The sequence below is a fragment of the Melozone crissalis genome, unplaced genomic scaffold, assembly GCF_028551555.1.
Source record: "Melozone crissalis strain CALT ecotype California unplaced genomic scaffold, PUWL_Pcris_2 ptg000007l_1, whole genome shotgun sequence".
In the NCBI taxonomy this organism is placed as follows: domain Eukaryota; kingdom Metazoa; phylum Chordata; class Aves; order Passeriformes; family Passerellidae; genus Melozone; species Melozone crissalis.
Window position 1 is genome coordinate 2428334 of NW_026535785.1, and position 20752 is coordinate 2449085.

Consider the following 20752-nt stretch of genomic DNA (forward strand, 5'->3'; position numbering starts at 1 on the left):
TGATCCCTCCCACCACGCTGCTTTTTCCCCAAATTTGCTACTTTCCCAGCCAAATTTCCCAGTTAAACAGTGCCAGGGGTGCCCAGCCCTTGTCACCCATATCCTCCATCACCGCCCTCTCTGTTTGGATGTGGGGTGTGAGCTGCTTCTGGAGCACCCCGAGGTTCCCCTGCCACAGGGAGCGTGTCCCATGGGAATTGCCAGGGCTCCCACAGCCAGATGAGGAGGCAGCCAGTCCCCAGGCTGGGAAGTGTTTCAGGAGACTGCTGGTGTCACCAATTTGGGATGAAATAGTCTTTATCTCTGCTATTTGCATGGGTGGGTGCTCCCCTCGGATCATTACCCACTGCCTGGGCACTTTGATCCCTTTGCAAGATGTTTTTTTGCACCCAACCCCTTTGCAAGGTGTTTTCTGCAAAGTCTTTTTGGAAAGCCCTATTTAAAAGGCCCCTTTGGCACAATCCTTCTCCCAGGACCCCTTTTGCGTGGCTCTTTTTGGAAAATCCCTTTTGGAAGCACCATCTACAAGACTCTCCTTGCAGCCCAAAAATCTCTGGCACAGCCATGGCCTGAAGCATCAGCTGCTCCCAAGGAAAAGCGTGGGGATCCCAGGTCCTTGTAACTCTTAATCCTCACTGGAAGCTCCTGGTTTTTCCCAGCTGCTTCCTCTGGAACCCATCTGCTTCCTTTGGAGCGATTGATTGAGTTTGGGGAATTATTTTGCTTTTTTTTCCCCTTCTCCCACCCCACAGCTTGTGCCCTCCCTGTGCTGCTCAGCCCATCCCAAGGGACATCAGCAGGTTTGGGCATGGATTTTGTGGCACTGGAGAGAAGCAGCCACATTCCCTTTGGATTTCCCATTAACACCTGCATGCTTTATTTGCAAAAACCCCTCCCTTGCCCATTTGGGTGCCTCATCCCAGAGGTTTTTGATCCGTGTGGGTTTGGGTGTGTGTTGGGAAGGGGTTTTTTTTCTCCTTGCTGTGGTTTTTAGCACCAGGAATCGAATTGCTTTTCCCTGAAATCCTCACCCACTTCCCACAACGGGAGATGCTCCCTCCACTCCCCTTCCCATGCTCTGCTGTGGCAGATGCCGGATTCACGCAGGATCACTGGTTTTATTCCAGCTTTATGGGCTCACAGGTGTGCTGGCGCATCCCTGGGGAGATCCCCTGCTGCTCCACAGCATCCCAAACCACCAGGGCTCATCCTGACCCACCCCTTCCCAGCAGAGCCCCACAAAGCCACCGCCTGCCTGGGGGCTGCTGCCTCTTGTCCTGCCCGGGGCTGTCCTCAGGGTGGGTTTAATCCCACCCCTCCCTCCCTCCTCTGTTCCCAGTTCTCCGTCAGGGTCTCAGCTGTTAATTACATTTGCCTGTCAGCCCGGGCTGCTAATCTGCTATCGCCGAGCGGGGGAAGCGGGAGGTCAGAAAACAAAGGTGACACCATCACACTGTGCCTCTTGTCATCTCCAATCCAGATTAGTTTCATTGACTAACTCCTGGCTGAATACCACCAGTTAATTATAACGATCACAAACCCTCCCGTTTAAAGCCACACAGCGAGAATTAAGGTTCTGAAGTAAGACTTTAGCTTCATTAATTGCCGGGCTCATTGTGATGGTATTGATTGTTAACGCTATCGCGTGGTGAGTAATGGCTTCCCAGCTCAGAGGGGATTAGGCTGCTAATTGTTGTTGGCCTTGCGCTGACAAGATAGACTTCAGTGGGTGTCAAATCGGCCTCCTTTGTCGGGGACAGCCTTTCTCCTTCCCCCAGCCTCGCTGCTCTTCAAATGAAAGCGATTCGGAGCGACTCGGGGATCGTTAATCGGGGAGGGCAGCGGGATGCTCCTCCCGGCCTCTGCTCTGCTGAGCATCCTTCCACAGAGCGTCCTTCTGGAGCATCCTTCCTTCCCACCCTGCAGCCCGGGGATGCTCCTGCTTCCCCTGGCATTCCCAGCCCCTGGCTCCCTCCTGGCGTTGTGTGGCCTGTGAGGGCAAGGGGATGAGGTGGGGTGTAATGTGAGGAGATGCTGGCACGCTCTGGAAGTGGCTGCTGTGCCCACAGGATACACTCAGGGGAGTGGCCTTGCACACTGGGAAGGTGATGAGACACCCTGCACACTCAGGGGACACCCTGCACACTCAGGGGACACCCTGCACACTCAGGAGATGTCCTGAATACTCAGGAGATGCCCTGCACACTCAGGAGACACCTTGCACACTCAGGAGATGCTGTGCATGCTCAGGAGATGCCCTGCACACTCAGGACACACCCTGCACACTCAGAGGATGCCCTGCACACTCAGGACACACCCTGCACACTCAGGACACACTCTGCACACTCAGGGGACACCCTGCACACTCAGAGGATGCCCTACACACTCAGGGGACACACTCTGCACACTCAGGGGATGCCCTGCACACTCAGGACACGCCCTGCACACTCAGGGGACACCCTGCACACTCAGGACACGCCCTGCACACTCAGGGGACACCCTGCACACTCAGGGGACACCCTGCACACTCAGGAGATGCTCTGCATGCTCAGGAGACACCCTGCACACTCAGGGCACACCCTGCACACTCAGGGGACACCCTGCGCACTCAGGGCACACCCTGCGCACTCAGGGCACACCCTGCACACTCAGGGGACACCCTGCACACTCAGGACATGCCCTGCACACTCAGGGGACACCCTGCACACTCAGGGGACACCCTGCGCACTCAGGGGACACCCTGCACACTCAGGACATGCCCTGCACACTCAGGGGACACCCTGCACACTCAGGCCTCTCTCTGTGCCCTGCTCAGTGCCTGGGAGCGTTGCTGTCACCCCATCCTGTGATCACAGCCCACTCCTCAGCTGATCCCTGCTGGCACATTGGAATCTCCCCCCGACCCAGACTCTGGGATGGAGGGAGCAGAGTTTGGGGTTTGGAGCCCCCCAGGCTGCCCAGATGGGTTTGAGGAATGGGAAATGTTCTCACCAGGCTCCCTGTGCCCTGCTTAATGTGGAATTTGGATTTCTCTGCCTTTCCTCTTCTCCACCTTCACTCCGTTTCTGTTTTCCCTTTGGAAACATGGCCAGCATCCCTGGGGTGGGGATAACTTAAAGTACAGATGTGTTATGCAAACGAAACCAAAGCCTTGCCCAGGGGTTTCAGGGAGCCACTGCTTCATCCCAGTGTCCCCAGAGGCCCTGGCCTGTCCCTGACAGTTCTGCAGCTGGATTAGGAGTCTCTGGGTCTGCCTTGGGAAGATCTGGCTGTCTGATATTGGTGTCACTCATGCCAAGGGGCTCTGTGGGACCGGGAGTTTGGCAGTCCCTGTTAGGTGGGAGCAAGAGGCTGCCCCATCCCACCTTTGGCACCACTGGGAACTTCTGGGATGGAAGATGGGGAATTTCCTCCAGTCTGGGAATCTGGCAGGACGCTGAACACCCTGAGTGCATCCCAGTGCCCCAGCCCTGCTCCCTGCAGTGAGCAATGCAGCTCCATCCACTCAGCCTCTGGGTTCTCTCCTGGTGTCCCTAAGGGTCTTGGTGTCATTGATTCTCACTTCTTTTTGCCCTTGTGGTCTTTGTGCCTCTTTCTCTCTCTCAGAGATGGGATTTTGGGGTCCACATCCAAGCCCAGTGTCTCATTTGAGCATCCTGAAAGCTGAAACATCCCCAATTGAACATCCCAACCCTGAAGGGTTCCAGGTGTCCACAGATCCTCCAGCTCCTCCAGAGGGTTTCTCCATCCAGTTACCTCCCTTTCCCCTAACTTCTTCAATCTCTGCTTGAATTCCAGGCTCCTCACTGAGCAGCGAGTCGTCCCCAGTGTCCTCTCCAGCCACCAACCACAGCTCCCCTGCCAGCACCCCCAAACGTGGCCCCATGGGCCCCATCATTGTCCCCCCGGGGGGACACAGCGTGCCCAGCACGCCGCCCGTGGTCACCATCGCCCCCACCAAGACGGTCAACGGCGTCTGGAGGAGCGAGGGCAGACAGGTAGGGCTGGCTTTGGGGCTGCCCTGAAGGATGCAGGGTATGGGGTATCATAGGGCTGGCTTTGGGGCTGCCCTGAAGGATGCAGGGTATGGGATATCGTGTATGTGCTGCCCACATTCGGTCCCTTCCCCTCCCTGCTGTGTCCCCGAGCTGGCACCGTGCTGACAGCGTGTCCCCCGTTGTTGTCACCACCGGGGCTGCCATCCGGAGGGGAGGGCAGGGAAGGAGGAGGAGGAGGGAGGGATAGGGGGGAGAGCAGCTAATTAAGAAGCATCGTTAGTGGTTCTCCTCTCCTCCAGCATGCTACAAGCAGATTCCCGGGGGGATTATGCCACTTGGAAAGACTAATTAAACCACAAAGAGAGGCAGGCTAGGGGATGAGAAACGCCGGGGGTGAGAGGGGGGAGATAAATGGAACTGGGATTCCCGGGAGCTCAGAGGGATGTGTGGGGTGTCAGGGTGCTCCCCAGCCCTGTGTGCCCCCCGTGTCCCCCCCGGTGTGGGGATTAACCCAGCATGGGGATGTCTGGCAGAGTGTGACACTGCACGATGGGGACACCTCACCCTTTGTGGTGACCTTGGGGCTGGCCCTGCCCTGGAGGGATGGGATGGGATGGGATGGGGTGGGGAGGGATGCACGGGGTGGGGGATGCTGTGGGTGCCACCATCCTCCTCCTCCTGAGCTGCTGAATGGAGAAGGTGCAATGAAAAATCATCATTTTTAAACCAAGACTTGTCTTGCTGGTGGGGTCGCCCCACTAATTGTCAGATCCTGTGGGGTCTCTTGTCACCCCAAGTGGTTCCCCCTTGCTCGGGGTCCCTCCCCAGCTGGCGGGGGTGACCTTCATGCTGACACCAGGGCTGGAGACTGATGGAAAGCAGCTGAGGCCCCGTGGGAGGGTGCTGCTGCCGGGGGGATTGTGGGCTGACCCCTGGGTTATGGCCCTTATCAAAGGCTGCCTGGATTTCCCCCGGCCGTGTCACTCCTCCCGGGTGATTAATAGCCCAGGAGAACAAAGCAGCCATAAATCTCCAGGCAGGTAATGGGTGTCTTGCCCTCAGCTCTGCCCTGGCTTCAGCACCTCCTTTCCCACTGGGGCCCCTCAATGCAGCCTCCAGACCCTCCCACCCCGTCCGGCTGCCCTTCCACAGCCTGGATGCAGGAGATGAATCCTTCCCTGGGTGCTGGTGCCAGCCAGGGCACGCTGGGGACCTCCTGAGGGTGTTGGGGTGGGGACACAGCGGTGATTCCCCATCCCCTGCTGTCCCTAATGCCCACCTTGGCCTTGCAGCAGGAAGCAGGGTCACGAGGCAGCAGCAGCAGCGCCGGCCGCGAGCGCCTCATCTCGGAGCCCCCCCTGAGCCAGGAGAAGGCAGGGGGTCCCACCGTGCCCTCCCACCTCCTGGGGACACCCTACTCCTTCGGGCTGCCCCCCAGCTCCGTGGTGCAGGACTCCCGCTTCCCTCCTCTCAAGTGAGTCTGCTCGGAACGGATGGGAATGGTCGCAGGGCGAGGGTGTCCCCTCTGAGCTCTGCTCCCACCTGGGGGAGGGAGGTGACATCTCCTGGGGGGACAGGGAGGGATGGTGACCATCTCCTTGCCCCCCAGCCTGCAGCGGCCCGTGCACCACGTGGTGCCTCCCAGCGCCGTGACCGAGGATTACCTGCGGAGCTTCCGTCCCTACCACACGGCCGAGGACCTGCGCATGTCCTCCCTGCCGCCCCTCGGCCTCGACCCCGCCACCGCCGCCGCCTACTACCACCCCAGCTACCTGGCACACCACCCCTTCCCTCATCCTGCCTTCAGGTGGGCACTCCAAACCTTGGGAGATACCTCTGCATGAGCTTTGGGGTGCTGGGGGGTGGGAGCACTGAGGGCATTTTGGGGCTCCCCATCCCTTTCTCCCAGTAAAAGGCAGCGGTTTCTAGGTGGGTTTGGGGCACCACCAAGTCCTTAGAGTTCTATGCGTTGGTGCTCGTGGTTCTTGGGCAGATGCTTTAGTAGGGGTAAGCATCAAGATTTAGGGCCAGGCATGGTGGGGTATCTAATCCCAGTTTGGGCCCTGGCTTTCGTGGGGTTCAGTTAATCGTCGTTCTAAGATCTTCTTTGTTGGGGGGGCCTTATTGGCCGATCTGGCTCCTGGGAGGGGAACTGGGAGGTTCTTTGCCTGTCTGAGCATCGCTGTCTCCCCAGGATGGATGAGTCGTACTGCCTGTCAGCACTGAGGTCCCCCTTCTACCCGCTGCCAGCGCCGGGCTCGCTGCCCCCCCTGCACCCCTCGGCCATGCACCTGCACCTCTCGGGGGTCCGGTACCCCCCCGAGCTCTCCCACTCGTCCCTGTCCGCCCTGCAGTCCGAGCGCATCTCCAGCCTCGCCGCCGAGAGGTACGGGATGGTGAGGGGATGGTGGGGAGCTCCAGAGGATGGGGATGGATGGGGAGCTCCAAAGGATGGGGATGGATGGGGAGCTCCAAAGGATGGGGATGGTGAGGGGATAGTGGGGAGCTCCAAAGGATGCTGATGGGGGGGGTATGGATGGGGAGCTCCAAAGGATGGGGATGATGGGGAGCTCCAAAGGATGGGGATGGATGGGGAGCTCCAAAGGATGGGGGGCTCCAAAGGATGGGGATGGATATGGGGAGCTCCAAAGGGGGCTGATGGTGAGGGGATGATGGGGAGCTCCAAAGGACGCTGACAGAGGACCAGGGGTGATTTTGGGGTGCTCTAGGAATGCTGGCAGGTGACTTAGGGATCTGGGAGTGCTGCAGGAATTGTTTGGGGATTCTCTGGAGGTTCAGGGGTGCTCCAGGGGATGCTGACAGGCATCCAGGGTTGATTTTAGGGGGATGCTCCAAGGGGGATGCCTGGGGTTGGTGCTTTTGTTTTTGTTTTTCTCTCTGCAGGCTGCAGATGGACGAGGAGCTGCGGCAGAGGGAGCGGGAGCGGGAGAAGGAGCGGGAGCGAGAAGCCGACCGGGAGCGGGAGAAGGAGCGGGAACGGGAGCGCGAGAAGGAGCTGGAGCGGGAGCGGGAGAAGGAGCGGGAGCGGGAGCTGGAGAGGCAGCGGGAGCGCGCCCGGGAGAAGGAGCTGAGCATGGTGAAAGCCATGGAGGGGCCCTTCCTGCCCGTGGCAGAGCTGCACGGGCTGCGGGGGCACCCGGCCGAGGAGCGGGGCAAGGCAGTGGAGCCGCTGGCGCCCAGCAGAGCGGGTAATGCCTGTAATGCCCGCCTTCCAGAGCTTGCCTTGCTCCCCTCTCCCTCCAGATGGCAAAGCTGAGGGGGTTGGTGGCCCCGGGAGGTGGCTGGGGACAGGGATGGGCTGTCCTGGCTGCCAGATTGCTTTGCCAGGAGCCCAGCTGCGGCAGCAGTGCCTGTGCCATCTGACTCGGGCCGGCCTGGCACCGTGCCCAGTGCGTGCCCAGCAGCTGGGCTGGCAGCGAGTGGGCAGCCCCCTGTGCTGAGCTCTGACCAGAGGCTGCCCCACACCCCCAGGTCCCTGCTCACCCCAAAATCCCCCCCTCTTTTGCACACCCTGACTCTCCATCACCCCTTTTCCACCGCAGACAAGCTCAAGGACTCGGTGCTGCCCACGCCGAAGCCCATCCAGCACCCTCTGCACCCTCCACCGGGCTCCCACCACCCCGTGCCCAGCCTCATCCCCAACCACAGCGTGTTCCCCCTGCCCGGGAGCAGCGCGGCCACGGCGCTGCTCATCCAGCGCACCAACGAGGAGGAGAAGTGGCTGGCCCGGCAGCGCCGGCTGCGCCAGGAGAAGGAGGATCGGCAGTCGCAGGTGTCGGAGTTCCGGCAGCAAGTGCTGGAGCAGCACCTGGACATAGGGCGTGCCCCCAGCCAGGCTGAGCCCGAGCACCGGCCCGAGCACCCCAGGTAGGGATGGGATGATTGGGCTGTGTTTTCCCATGTCACTGCTGTCCTTGCTGGAATATCTGTGTCTTAAGCTGGAGAGGACAAGGGAAAGGAATGATAGGATGGGGGGAATGTCTTTATATAGAAAGAGGGCAGGGTTATGTGGGGTATTGGGAAGACGTTGTTCCCTGTGAGGGTGGGGAGGGCCTGGCACATGGTACCCAGAGAAGCTGTGGCTGCCTCATCCCTGAAAGTGTCCAAGGCCAGGTTGGACAGGGCTTTGAGCAATCTGCTCTTGTGGTAAGTGTCCCTGTCCATGGCAGGGGCTGGAATAGGATGATCTTTAAGGTCCCTTTGCCCCACACCATTCCATGATGCCATGATATGACGATGTATAGAGTTTTCCTCCCAACCTGTGGCTGTGCCCACCCCCTTACCCTCCTCTGCCCCCCATCAGGCATCCACCACCCCTCAGCCGTGCCCATCACACATCCCATAAGCCGAAGCCACAGTTCCTGGCCGGTGCCAGCAGGTTCCTGCGACGCAGTGCCAGCCAGGCCGGCTGTGCCGGCAGCGCCAGGCGTTCCTGGTGCCCGACATCTGCGCGGCGGCAGGCGCCGAGCCCGGGAGGTGGCCGGGGGCCAGCGGCGAGTGGCCAGGTGCTGCCAGCCACCAGCCCTGCTAATTGCAGCTCCCCCCTCGCAGGCAGCGGGGCTGGGCGGTGGATGCCTCGTTTGGGGGGCACCTGTGCCAAGCCCGGGCAGTTTGGGGGGCAGCAGAGCGCGCCCACAGCCCCGGATTGATTGACAGGGCCTTGCTCGCCCCCGTGGCTGAGCACTTAAGCGGTGCAGGCTCATCCAGGCAGCTCTGCCGCCCGCTCCCTTTGTTATTTTTGGGTATCCAGGGGATTAGCGCGGCTCATCGAGGATAATAAGGAGCGGATCACGGGGCGGCACAAAGGCGAGCGCCCGCCGCAGGCTCCCTTCCCCATCCGCTCCTCCCACCCCAGAGCGGAGAGGAGGCAGCAAGGTCACCCCCAGACACCTGCAGCTGGGGATATTCCATCCCCATCCTTCTCCTGCATCCAGCGGGGCGGCAGAGGGATGGATCCCGGGGGGCAGGCGGTGACTCTGTGGCGGCGCTGGGCTGAACTCGCTGCTCCGCGCGCGGAGCTCCGGGGCGCTGGAGCGGAAAAGTGTTAAATGCACAGCTTGGGCACATGAAATATTTATCCTGTAACGGGCTGGCTCCGGCTCCTGCTGTCAGAGGAGGGCTGTGCCGGGGTGCTGCCCTCGCCACGGGGCTGTGGCAGGGCTGGTGGCTGGCTTGTCGCCACGCAGGGGTCAAGGCTGGGGTCTCCAGCCCTGTGCTCCTGGGATGCAGCCACATCCATGCTCAACCTGCCCATGCACAGCCTTAACTCTGCCCCATCCCTCAGGTTTGTGGCATGGATGGGACAAGTGTGGCAGCCCCACGTGCACAAACCCCTTTGGGTGTTCCTAACAGGCGTGTTTTCCCCCAAAATCCTCCAGGGCTGGAGCGCTGCCAGCTCTCCATTGGCAGTGCCAGCTCCTCACTGCCCGGTGCTCTCCTCTCCCCGCAGGTTGGGATCGAGCCGCCACGAGCCGAGCAGCCGGGAGCCAGGGCAGCACTTTGGTGGGCCCCCACCCCTCATCTCCCCCAAACCCCAGCACCACCCCGTCACCACGTCCCTCTGGAACCCCGTCTCGCTGATGGAGAGCCCCCCCGACCCTCCCCGGCGCCTCCCCGAGCCCCACGCCCTCCACAGCCACCCGGCGCCCTTCGAGCCCGGCCGCCAGGGCATCCCTCTGGTGAAGGTGGAGAGGGTTTTCTGCCCGGAGAAGCTGGAGGAGGGCCCGAGGAAGAGGGATGCTCTGGAGAAATACCCGCCGGGACGGGAGCCCGGCGCCCCGGAGCACGGGGCCTTCACCCACACCCCCTTCCTAGCTGAGCTGGAAAAGTCCACTCAGAGCATCCTGAGCCAGCAGAGAGCCCCGGGCACGCCGTTCCCCGAGGCCAGCAAGCCCAGCTCGCCCTACAGGCCCCCCCAGCCCCGCGCCCAGGACCCCATGTACATCTACGACGAGTTCGTGCAGCAGCACCGCAGGCTGGTCAGCAAGCTGGACCTGGAGGAGCGGCGGCGGCGGGAGGCCCGTGAGAAAGGTGAGGGAGCAGGGGTGTCCCCCCCGGCCCCGGGGGGCTCCCGGGGATGCCGACGTTCCGAGCGCTCCGGTAAACCCTGCTGCGCTGCAGACGTGCCCCATGAATAAATGATGAACTGGAGCTAATAAGAGGGTTTTAAATATTGATGGGGCTGATGGAGTGGGGATGAGAGCAGCGGTGAGGAGGAGACAGAGAGCTGGGAGGGGCTGGAATTGCTGTCCCCGCTCCAGTGGGATGGGGGCTCCGCCACAGTGTCCCCAGCCTGTGCCCTATTGACCCCCTGCCACCCATCCCAGAGCGATGCCAAGAGGATACACAGGGATGGGCGATGCCCTCCGAGGTGCCACAGCTGGTGGAGAAGGGACAGGGCTCCATTGGGTTGCACCCCCCACATCCCACTCCTCTCTGACATCCTACCCTGCTGCACCCCCATCCCCAGTGGGGTTCCCCGGGGTCCCAGCAGGTCCCCAAGGTGTTCCCAGCCTCACAGCAGCCTCTCCCCATGCCCAGGGTACTACTACGACCTGGATGACTCCTGTGACGACAGCGACGAGGAGGAGGTGCGGGCCCATCTCCGCTGCGTGGCTGAGCAGCCCCCGCTGAAGCTGGACACGTCCTCTGAGGTACTGGTGGCACCCCTGTCCCCTCCCTGTCCCCTGGGGGAGCAGCTCCTCCTTTACGCCAGTTCCCAGTGCCCAATGCAGCCATCACCCCACATGTGTGCAGAGGCACCAGAGGGATGATGAGGATAGAGATGGGGATGGAAATGGGGATGGGAATGGGGATGGCAGTAAGGATGGGCACTGGAATTGGAATGGGGGTGGGATGAGGATGAGGATGGGGATAGGAATGGGAATGAAAATGAGGATGAGGGGAATGGGGATGAGAATGGGGATGGGAATGGGAATGGAGATGGGGATTGCAACAGGGATGAGGATGGGCAGGGGGATGGGAATGGGGATGGCAGTAAGGATGGGCACTGGAACGGGAATGGGGGTGGGATGAGGATGGGGAATAGGAATGGGAATGAAAATGAGGATGAGGGCAGTGGGTATGAGGATGGAGATGGGGAATGGGGATGGGAATGGAAATGGAGATTGCAACAGGGATGAGGGTGGGCATAAGGATGGGGATGGAGATGGGGATGGAAATGGGGATGGCAATAAGGATGGGCAATTGGAACAGGAAGGGGGGTGGGATGAGGATGAGGATGGGGATAGGAATGGGAAGGAAAATGAGGATGAGGGGAATGGGCATGAGAATGGAGATGGGAATGGAGATGGGAATGGGGATGGAGATGGAGATTGCAACAGGGGCGAGTGTGGGCATGAGGATGGGAATAGGACTGAAGATGAGGATGACAGTGGGCATGGCAGTGAGAATGGGGATGAAGGCGAGGATGGGGTGTGACCCTGCTCTGCTGTGCCCCTGCTCGCCCCAGAAGCTGGAGTTCCTGCAGCTCTTCGGGCTCACCACGCAGCAGCAGAAGGAGGAGCTGCTGAGCCAGAAGCGGCGCAAGCGGCGGCGGATGCTGCGGGAGCGGAGCCCCTCTCCGCCCACGGTGCAGAACAAGCGCCGCACGCCCTCGCCCCGCCTGCCCCTCTCCACGCGCTACAGCCCCGACGAGATGAACAACAGCCCCAACTTCGAGGAGAAGAAGCGCTTCCTCACCATCTTCAACCTCACGCACATCAGCGCCGAGAAGAGGAAAGGTAACAGCCATGGCCCTGTGCACGCTGGGGCTGGGGGTGCTCTGGGGGATCTGCCTGGGGCCCTGAGCTCGCTCTGCTGAGCTGAGGCTACACTAAAGCTCAGCTTCCCATGCTGCAGACAAGGAGAAGCTGGTGGAGATGCTGCAGGCCATGAAGCAGAAGACCACGCCGGCCGCCGTGGTGGTGAAGAGCTCCCCGCGGGACAGCCCCGGTGCCCCCAGCACTGGTAAGCACCTCAACCCTTTCCTGGGTCTTGGGTTGGGGGGCAGAGCTTAGCCCTGAGGGGCACACACAGTCCTGGCTGCAGCCAACTGCTCCTCCTCTTCCCAAAGAGCCTCCAGTGCCTCCGCTCCTGCTGGACCTGGATAAACCCGTGGGCATCGCCGTCTCCGTGCCGGAGGCGCCGAAGGTGGCAGAAGCCTCCAGGTTGGAGCAGCTGAGAGCCCAGGAGCCAGGCAGACCCAAGGAGTCGGGCACGGCGCCGGAGAAGCCCCGGCTGAGCGATGGGCACCCGGGAAAGAAGGCTCTGAGCATCCTCAGCTACGTCAGGGGTCCCCTGCCCAAGGACATCCCGGTGCCGCTGTCCCACAGCATGAACGGCAAGAGCAAGCCCTGGGAGCCCTTCATTGCTGAGGAGTTTGCCCACCAGTTCCACGAGTCGGTGCTGCAGTCCACGCAGAAGGCGCTGCAGAAGCACAAAGGTAACGTTGGAAGTTGTTGGCAATTAAAGTCACTTAAAGAATCACCAGCAAAAGCATCGGCAAAGCCAGGTTTAGGGTAAAACCAGTATTACTACAAAGTTTGTTGGCAAGGTTCTCTCTCCTGTTCATTAGATGGTTAAAGCACTCTGAGGAAAAGCAAACAAAAATGCAAAGTCAATAAATAAACCCCAAATAACCTGTGTGAAGGCTGGGGGAGGGGGAAACAAAAGGATAGGAAAGGGTAAGGACAAAAAGGAATGTTGGAAGACCCTCGTGTTGAGTCACCAGTTCAGAGTAGATCCCTGTACTAAACTGAGCCTGGACTTGATCAACAGGTTATGTTTAAAGGCTCAACAGCACTTAACTTAAATTTAACAGCACTTAAACTTAACAGCACTTAAGCTTAACAGCATTTAAACTTTATTGATAACTTAAACAATATAGCAAGGTATTAATAGAGAATTTACCATCCCACAAAACAATAACTTCCTTACAGGCCTAACTTACAAATCTAAAGTGATAGAGGAGAGCAATACTCTGCACTGAGTGCCACGTTGAGCCCTCCGTGAATCCCTCCAGGGATGGTGACTCCACCAGCTCTCAGGGCAGCTCCCCGCAGTGTTTAACAACCCTGCCAATCAAAAAATTCTCCCTGATGTCCAGGAAAAGCAGCAGGGATGCAGGAGGCTGGTTGGGTATTGGGATATCACTCCCTTATCCCCTCCAGGGTTTGGCACTGGCAGCCTCATTGCTGAAGCTAAAAATTAGGGGTAGTACAGCTCCAAAGGCTCCAAACTCACTCCACTGAGTGGCTGAAATAAATAAAATTTTCCCAGTGCACCAGGAGCGATAAAAACCCGCCTGTAATACCCCGAAAAGTCTGGGAAGGGTGGAATTAATCCTCGAGGGGCTGAGGGGAGCGGGCAGGGGCTGACTGTGGCTGCCCACAGCGGGGACGGCGGCGGAGCAGAACCACAAGCTGGACACGTCCATCCACTACAACATCCCCGAGCTGCAGGCGCCCTCCCGCCTGGCCCCGCACAACGGCACGGCCGAGGCGCCGCCCCGGCCGCTGCCCCCCCTGCCCCGGGACTCCGAGGACGAGGACGAGGAGGAGGAGGATGAGGAGGAGGAAGAGGAAGGAGATTACCCCAGGCCCAAGTGGCAAGGGATCGAGGCAATTTTTGAAGCTTACCAGGAACATATAGAAGGTAAGGGGTGTTGGGCAGGGAGGGTGAAATGCCAGTTTGTGCTTTGGGAGGTGTCGCTGGTTTCTGCTGGGATGGGGTGGGGAAGGGCTGGGGGGTCTCCAGCAGTGCAGGAGAAGCGTGAAAGCAACAGGCACTGTTGTTGTTTTTGGAAAAATTAATGTGTGCATGAAAAATCAGTGTGTTCACAGCTGCCCAGTGCCCTCCCTAAAGGCTCCCCACGGGCAGTGCCAGGGTTGGGAACGCTCTGGGATGCTGGGGGCAATCACTGCTGGCTGGGCAGAGCCCTGAGCAGGGCTGGCACCCTCCGTGGGTGGTGCAGGGAGCTGGAGGAGCCGTGCTCAGCTCTTGTCCTTTGGCTGTTGCAGAACAAAACCTGGAGCGCCAGGTGCTGCAGACACAGTGCCGGCGGCTGGAGGCCCAGCACTACACCCTGAGCCTGACAGCTGAGCAGCTGTCACACAGCATGGCGGTGAGTGGGGGTGGGCACACAGTCCCTGGGCACCCATCCCTTGGACATCCATCCCGTGGGCACCGATCCCCTGGGCACCCATCCCCTGGGCACCCCATCCCTATGGCACACCGTGCCCTCTGCACCAGGCTCTGTGGGCACCCAGCTTTCCTGGGGTCTTCTTGGGCACCCCAATCCTCCCACAGCACACCCGTCTACCTGCATTGCACCCATCCTGTGAAGCACCCATTCCCTGCAGTGCTTGTTCCCTGCAGTTCCCCATTCCCTGCAGTTCCCAATTCCCTGCAGTTTCCCATTCCCTGCTGTATCCCAAACACTGCACTGCCCATTCCCTGCAGCCCCCATTCTGTGCAGTGCCCCATTCCCTGCTGTATCCCAAACCTTGCAGTGCCCATTCCCTGCTGTATCCCATTCCTTGTAGTGCTCATTCCCTGCACTGCCCATTCCTTGCAGCACGTGTTCCCTGCCCTGCCTATTCCTTGCAGTGCCCATTCCTTGCACTGCCCATTCCCTGTGGTGCCTGTTTCCTCCACTGCCCCATTCCCTTCACTGCCCCATTCCCTGTTTCTTGCACTGCCCATTCCTTGCAGTGCCCATTCCCTGTAGTGCCCGTTTCCTGCACGGCCCCATCCCTGTACTGCCCATTTCCTGCCCATTCCCTGCACTGCCCATTCCCTGTCACGACTGTTTCATGTACTTTCCCTTCCCTGCACTTCCCATTCCCTGCACTGCCAGTTCCCTGCACTGCCAGTTCCCTGCCCCATTCCTGCAGTACCCATTCCCTGCTATATCCCATTCCCTTCACTGCCTATCTCTTCACTGCCCATTCCCTGCACTGCCCATCCCCTGCTATATCCCAAACCGTGCACTGCCCATCCTTTCCCTACCCCATTCCCTGCAGCACCCATTCCCAGCACTGCCCATTCCTGCACTGCCCCATTCCCTGTCATGACTGTTTCCTGCACTGCCCTGTCCCTGCACTGCCCATCCCTGCACTGCCCCATTCCCTGTCCATTCCCTTCACTGCCCATCCCTGCGCTGCCCATCCCTGCACTGCCCCGTCCCTGCACTGCCCCATTCCTGCACTGCCCTGTCCCTGCACTGCCCCATCCCTGCACTGCCCATCCCTTCAGTGCCCCATTCCCTGTCCATTCCCTTCACTGCCCACTCCCAGCACTGCCCCATTCTTGCACTGCCCCATCCCTGCACTGCCCCATTCCCTGTCCATTCCCTTCACTGCCCATTCCCAGCACCCTCCCCACCCTCTCCCCCTGCCGTTCCCCTCCCCTGGAGCTGTCTGACCGTTCCCATCCCTGCTGCCTGCAGGAGCTGAGGAGCCAGAAGCAGAAGATGGTGTCGGAGCGGGAGCGCCTGCAAGCCGAGCTGGATCACCTGCGGAAGTGCCTTGCCTTGCCTGCAATGCAGTGGTCTAGGGGTTATTTCAAGGGGTATCCCAGGTGACGCTCCTTGGGCCAGGCCGAACATATAGTCTAGAAATAATAATCTATTTTATTACCTTGAATATTTAATATTTTTCACTGGGAGGTTTGAAGCTACGAAAATAAAATTAAAAAAAAAAAAAAACCGAACGGGAAAAAAAAAAAACCAAAAAAAAAAAAAGAAGAAGAAGAAGAAGCCCAAACCATGACAACAAAATCATTAATAATAAAAGGAAGAAAACAAAACAAACAAAAAAAAAATAAAAAGAGAAATAAATAAATGGAGAATGTGCCATGCATGAAGCAAACGGGAGCCGGGAGGAGCCGGGAGCCCATTCCCACGGCCAGCAGCCCCCGGCATGTCCCCTCCTGTCCCCTCCTCCGGGGGCTCTGAAGCGCCCCCCGCCACCCACCCACACTTTATAACGCTCATTTTTGTTGGTTCTTTGTTTCTTTTTTCTAAAAAAAATAGGAAAAAAAAAAAAAAGAAAAGACAATGAAAAGACTCCACCGACAACACTAAACCCGGCGGGGCCCCGGGTGCTGCCGGATCCCGCTCCCAGCACGGCACCCCCAGCCCGGGGCTCCCCCTGGAAATGCACTTCGCTATCAAAAAATAAAGTCAATAAACTGGTTGAAGGTCCCTTTTTGTTCCTGGTTGGTGGGGAAGGGGCAGGGACACGCGTGGGGTCACTTTGTCACCCCGGCTTTGGGATTGAACAGGCGGAAAAAAAAGAGGAAAAAAAAAAAAAGGTGCTTCAGCCTTGTACTGTGTATATATATTAAAAAACAACAAAGTTTTGTATGTTTTTATTGCTTTAATTATTGTTATAAAAAGCTTGCCTTTTTTTTTAAGATGTTTCTGCTTTTTTTTTTCCTTTTCCCCCCCCCCCCTTCTCCCTCCCTGTTTTTGCTTTCTTTCCAGTTTGTTTTCTTTTTTTTTTCCTTTTGGCAAAAGGATTAACTCACTTTTAGTGTTTGTACTGCTGCTGGTCGGGCCAGAAAAGATATTGAAATGTTTTAAAAAGAATTGAAACCCAGGAAAAATAAATCCCCTTTTCCGCTGGGGCAGGTCCTGTCCCACCACCAGGCCCTCGAGAAGCTGAGCCCTTCCACCCTCCTGCGGTTCTGTTTTTTATTTTTACCCTTTTTCTTTGCTTTCTGGGGCTTTTCCTGCTCCAGCTGGGTCGTTGTGGGTGTCACAGTGCTGGGTGGTGCCTGAGCCTTGCCCAGGCTCCATCTGCCAAAGGAAAAATCCCAAGGAATTGCGTGGAGGGGAGTGGAGGGTTCAGGGGTGGGTGGCTCTGGGGTGTCTTTGTCACCCCCCAAAAATACCAAGACAATCAGAGCGGCTCTAAGGCAGTTTGGGCACAGGGAGAGCGGGTCCAGTGGGGTCTCTTGGTGGCACTTTGGGGACAATCCATGTGGGGCTGTGCCCGCAGGCGGGCAGGGATGTCCTGGTGCCACCAGGGTCGGGCCTGGTGACATTTTTATCCACTTGCTAAAAACCAGCGTGTGCCCCTCCTCCCCTCTCCCCGGGAGAGCCTTTTTATTCGATTGTTATTTTTAAATTATTTATTAGAAATTGTTTTTAATTCGCCACGAGACCAGCTTCACATCTCTGGGAAAAGGTGACCTCTGCTTCCTGCTTTAAATTCCCTCGTTGCACTGGCACAGGAAAGCATTAACCCCCCCACGCCCCCCCTGCTCCCTGCTCTCTCATTGGCTTCACCAAACACACAAAAAAAAAAAAAAAAAAAAAAGCTGGGCAGGATTAAAAAGCAAAATGCCCTTGTGACAGAAATTAGTTTAATCTTTTTTAAATCCCCAATTGCCTCGCCAGCCTCTGGCCTCGCCGCTGCCAGCTCCGGGCTTCGAAGGGAATTTTAACACGGCAAAATTCTCCGCTTTCCCTTCCTGTGTGCCGTGGCAGAGGGAGGGGGAAGAAAGCAGGGATGGAAAATCATTGGCAATTTATCCCTCGCCGTGCTGAGGAGCCTGGCTGGGATGCAGCCTCGCTTTGTAGCAGCTCCTGTGCTGATTTTCCCTCCTCACCAGCCTGGATTCTGGGTTTTTTGGACCAATTTTCTCCCCACCCTGGGGTTGTGGTGAGAATTTGTGTCCGTGCAGAATTGCTGGGGCAGCTGTGCCAGAGCCTGGAATGGCTGGGAGGAAGGAGAGGACAGCAGAGCCTGCTGGGGGCAGGCTGGATGCTGTGAAAGAGAACAAGAAAAAACGCCAAAAAAGGAGAAAAACCCAACCCTAAACATGTTCAAAGTGTACCTTGTTGGAATTAATTGTAATGTAATATATTATTTGTTGACTGTAGTAATTAGGTATTTATGAATATATTGCTGTAATTCCTGAAAACATCCCCCAAAAAAACCCCCAAATAAACTCTTCCACAACGACGGCAAAGAATCCTTTCTCCCTGCTCCGAGCACAGCTCCTGCCGTCACTCCTGCCATCCTCCCGCCGTGCCAGCCCCTGGGTGGGCAGGAATGGCACAGGAATGGCACAGGAATGGCACAGATGGCAGCGGGAGCCCGGCCCAGGTGCTCGGGAAGGGCAGCGCCGGCAGCCTGGCACCCCTGGGCACCACCGGGGATAATGGGAGCTGCCAACAGCACAGCCCTGCTCCGGCCAGAGCCCGCCTGGATCCTGCTTGAATCCTGCCCTAGATCCTGTCTGAATCCTGCCTGGATCCTGCTTGAATTCTGTTCCAGATCCTGCCTGGATCCTGCCCTAGATCCTGCCCTGAATACTGCTTGGATCCTGCCCTGGATCCTGCTTGAATCTTGCCCTGGATCCTGCTTGAATCCTGCTCTACATCCTGTCTGAATCCTGCCTGGATCCTGCCTGGATCCCGCTTGAATCCTGCCCTGGATCCTGCCTGAATCCTCCCCCAGATACTGCCTGGATCCTGCTTGAATCCTGCCCTGGATCCTGCTTGAATCCTGCCTGGATCCTCCCCCAGATCCTGCTTGGATCCTGCTTGAAGCCTGCCCTAGACCCTGCCCCAAATCCTGCCTGGATCCTCCCCCAGATCCTGTCTGGATCCCGCTTGAATCCTGCCCTAGACCCTGCTTGAATCTTGCCTGGATTCTGCCCTAGATCCTGTCTGAATCCTGCCCTGGATTCTGTGTGGATCCTGCCCCCAATCCTGCCGCAGATCCTGCTAGAATCCTGCCCTGGATCCTTCCCTAGATCCTGTCTGAATCCTGCTTTGGATCCTGCCCCAGATCCTGTCCGAATCCCACCTGAATCCTGCTCTGGATTCTGCCTGGATCCTGCCCTGGACCTGCCAGGATCCTGCCTGAATCCTGCCCTGGATCCTGCCTAGATTCTGCCCTAGATCCTGTCTGAATCCTGCCATGGATCCTGTCTGAATCCTGCTCTGAATCTTGCCTGAATCCTGCCCCAAATCCTGCCTGGATTCTGCCCTGAATCCTTCCAGGATCCTGCCCTGAATCCCACCTGGATCCTGCCCTGGATCTTGCCTGAATCCTGCCCTGAATCCCACCTGGATCCTGCCCAGGATCCTGCCCTGACTCCCTCCAGGATCCTGTCCTGGATCCTGCCTTTGCCTGTCCCTCTGCCGCAGGGAAACGGGCCCGGAGCCAAAGGGGAGCTGCAGGATTTTCCAAGCATTGTTTGTGACACAGCCCAGGATTCATCTGATGCTGTTCTTCAGCTGCAATTATTTTATTATTATCTTTTTTTTTTTTTACAGACAGCTTCAGATTAAAACCCCAAATATTACAAAAATAAAGCTGGTTGATATTCTGGTATTTCCCCACAGCCTGGCATCTGAGAGGGAAAACCATTTTCTTTTGTCCTTCTCCAAAGAGCAGATGGATCTGCTTCCCAGCTGATCTCCCCAGCAGACACCTCATTGCCGCCACATCTTCCCTTCTTTCTCTTTTTTCTTTTTTTTTTTTTTTTTTTATTTTATTTTTTCCCCAAGGCTCTGAGGAAATCCATGGAAGCACCGCCCCGAAATTTATGCCTTTCAAGGCAGTGTGTGGCCTGTGCTGCCCTCAGAAGTTCCCTCGCTGAAGTACAACCCGAGAGATCCGCGCAGATTGGAGAGGCTGCACAGCTGCCACCCTGCCCGGGGCCCCGAGGGGACACGGGGACAGTGGCACCGCCCCAGGGGACATGGGGACAGTGGCACTGCCTGCTCTCATGCCCTGAGGGGACATGGGGACAGTGGCACCACCCTGAGGGGACACAGGGACAATGGCACTGCCTGCTCTTTGTGCCCTGAGGGAAATATGGGGACAGAGGCACTAACTCGAGGGGACAAGGGGACAGTGGCACCGCTCTTCTTGCCCTGAGGGGACACAGGGACAATGGCACTGCCTGCTCTTTGTGCCCCGAGGGGACATGAGGACAGTGGCATCACTTTTCTTGTCCTGAGGGGACACAGAACAGTGGTACTGCCCTGATCTTCATGCCCCAAGGGGACATGGGGACAGTGGCACTACCCTAAGGGGACACAGAGACAGTGGCACCACCTTCTCTCTGTGCCCAGAGGGGACATGGGGACAGTGCCACTGTCCTCTCTTCATGCCCCGAGGGGACATGGGGACAGTGCCATCACCCTCTCTTCGTGCCCTGAGGCACACAGGGACAGTGGCACCAGGATGTGGGGACACAAGGACAGCTGGGGCATCTCTGTGCCCTGTGGGGACACTGCAGTGGGGTCAAGAAGGACTGTGCCACAGACAGGGGACACGGTGCCACCATGCCAGGGGACACAGGGAGTGTTTAATGGGCAGGATGTGGTGACAGAGCTGGGGTCACACGAGTTGTGCCACAGTGACTCCAAGGGGGAAGACACACGGACAGGACAGAGTGACACAGAGCTGATGTCCCCAAGCTCACCCTGTGCCCTGTGTCACCCCCAGTGCCACACCCCAGAGCTGTAAATAGGGAAAGGGACATGGACAGGGCCGGGCACTGAACAAAGTTGTGTTTTGGGGGATGACAAAAAGGTGGGGAGGGAGTAAAAGTGCCCCAAGGGAGGACGGGGACAACCCCAGGAAGGAGAATAAAAACCCCTGCGATAAGGAGGGCAAAAAGCCCCTGCACTGAGGCTCTGGGGATGCTGCAGCAGCTCTGGAGCAATTCCCCCCAGCCCTGAGGGGGATCTGAGGGCTGGCAGT

General features: G+C 58.2%; 1 protein-coding gene across 5 annotated transcripts in view; it reads left to right on the forward strand.

Annotated features, from left to right (window-relative positions):
• GSE1 (Gse1 coiled-coil protein) overlaps positions 1-15714 on the forward strand; it is a 103579-nt gene extending 87865 nt beyond the window's left edge. For 4 of the 5 annotated variants that reach the window (XM_054269535.1, XM_054269540.1, XM_054269537.1 and 1 more), the window contains 14 exons: positions 3799-3998; positions 5291-5472; positions 5608-5805; positions 6193-6384; positions 6903-7207; positions 7562-7886; positions 9469-10049; positions 10560-10672; positions 11491-11761; positions 11865-11987; positions 12094-12462; positions 13413-13673; positions 14039-14142; positions 15469-15714. In XM_054269535.1, the coding sequence (XP_054125510.1) occupies positions 3799-3998; positions 5291-5472; positions 5608-5805; positions 6193-6384; positions 6903-7207; positions 7562-7886; positions 9469-10049; positions 10560-10672; positions 11491-11761; positions 11865-11987; positions 12094-12462; positions 13413-13673; positions 14039-14142; positions 15469-15603 (3359 nt within the window). In that variant the 3' untranslated portion in view covers positions 15604-15714. The remainder of the gene's footprint in view (positions 1-3798; positions 3999-5290; positions 5473-5607; positions 5806-6192; positions 6385-6902; positions 7208-7561; positions 7887-9468; positions 10050-10559; positions 10673-11490; positions 11762-11864; positions 11988-12093; positions 12463-13412; positions 13674-14038; positions 14143-15468) is intronic. The other variant, XM_054269536.1, reaches the window with a different exon arrangement.
• The last annotated feature ends 5038 nt before the right edge of the window (positions 15715-20752 follow it).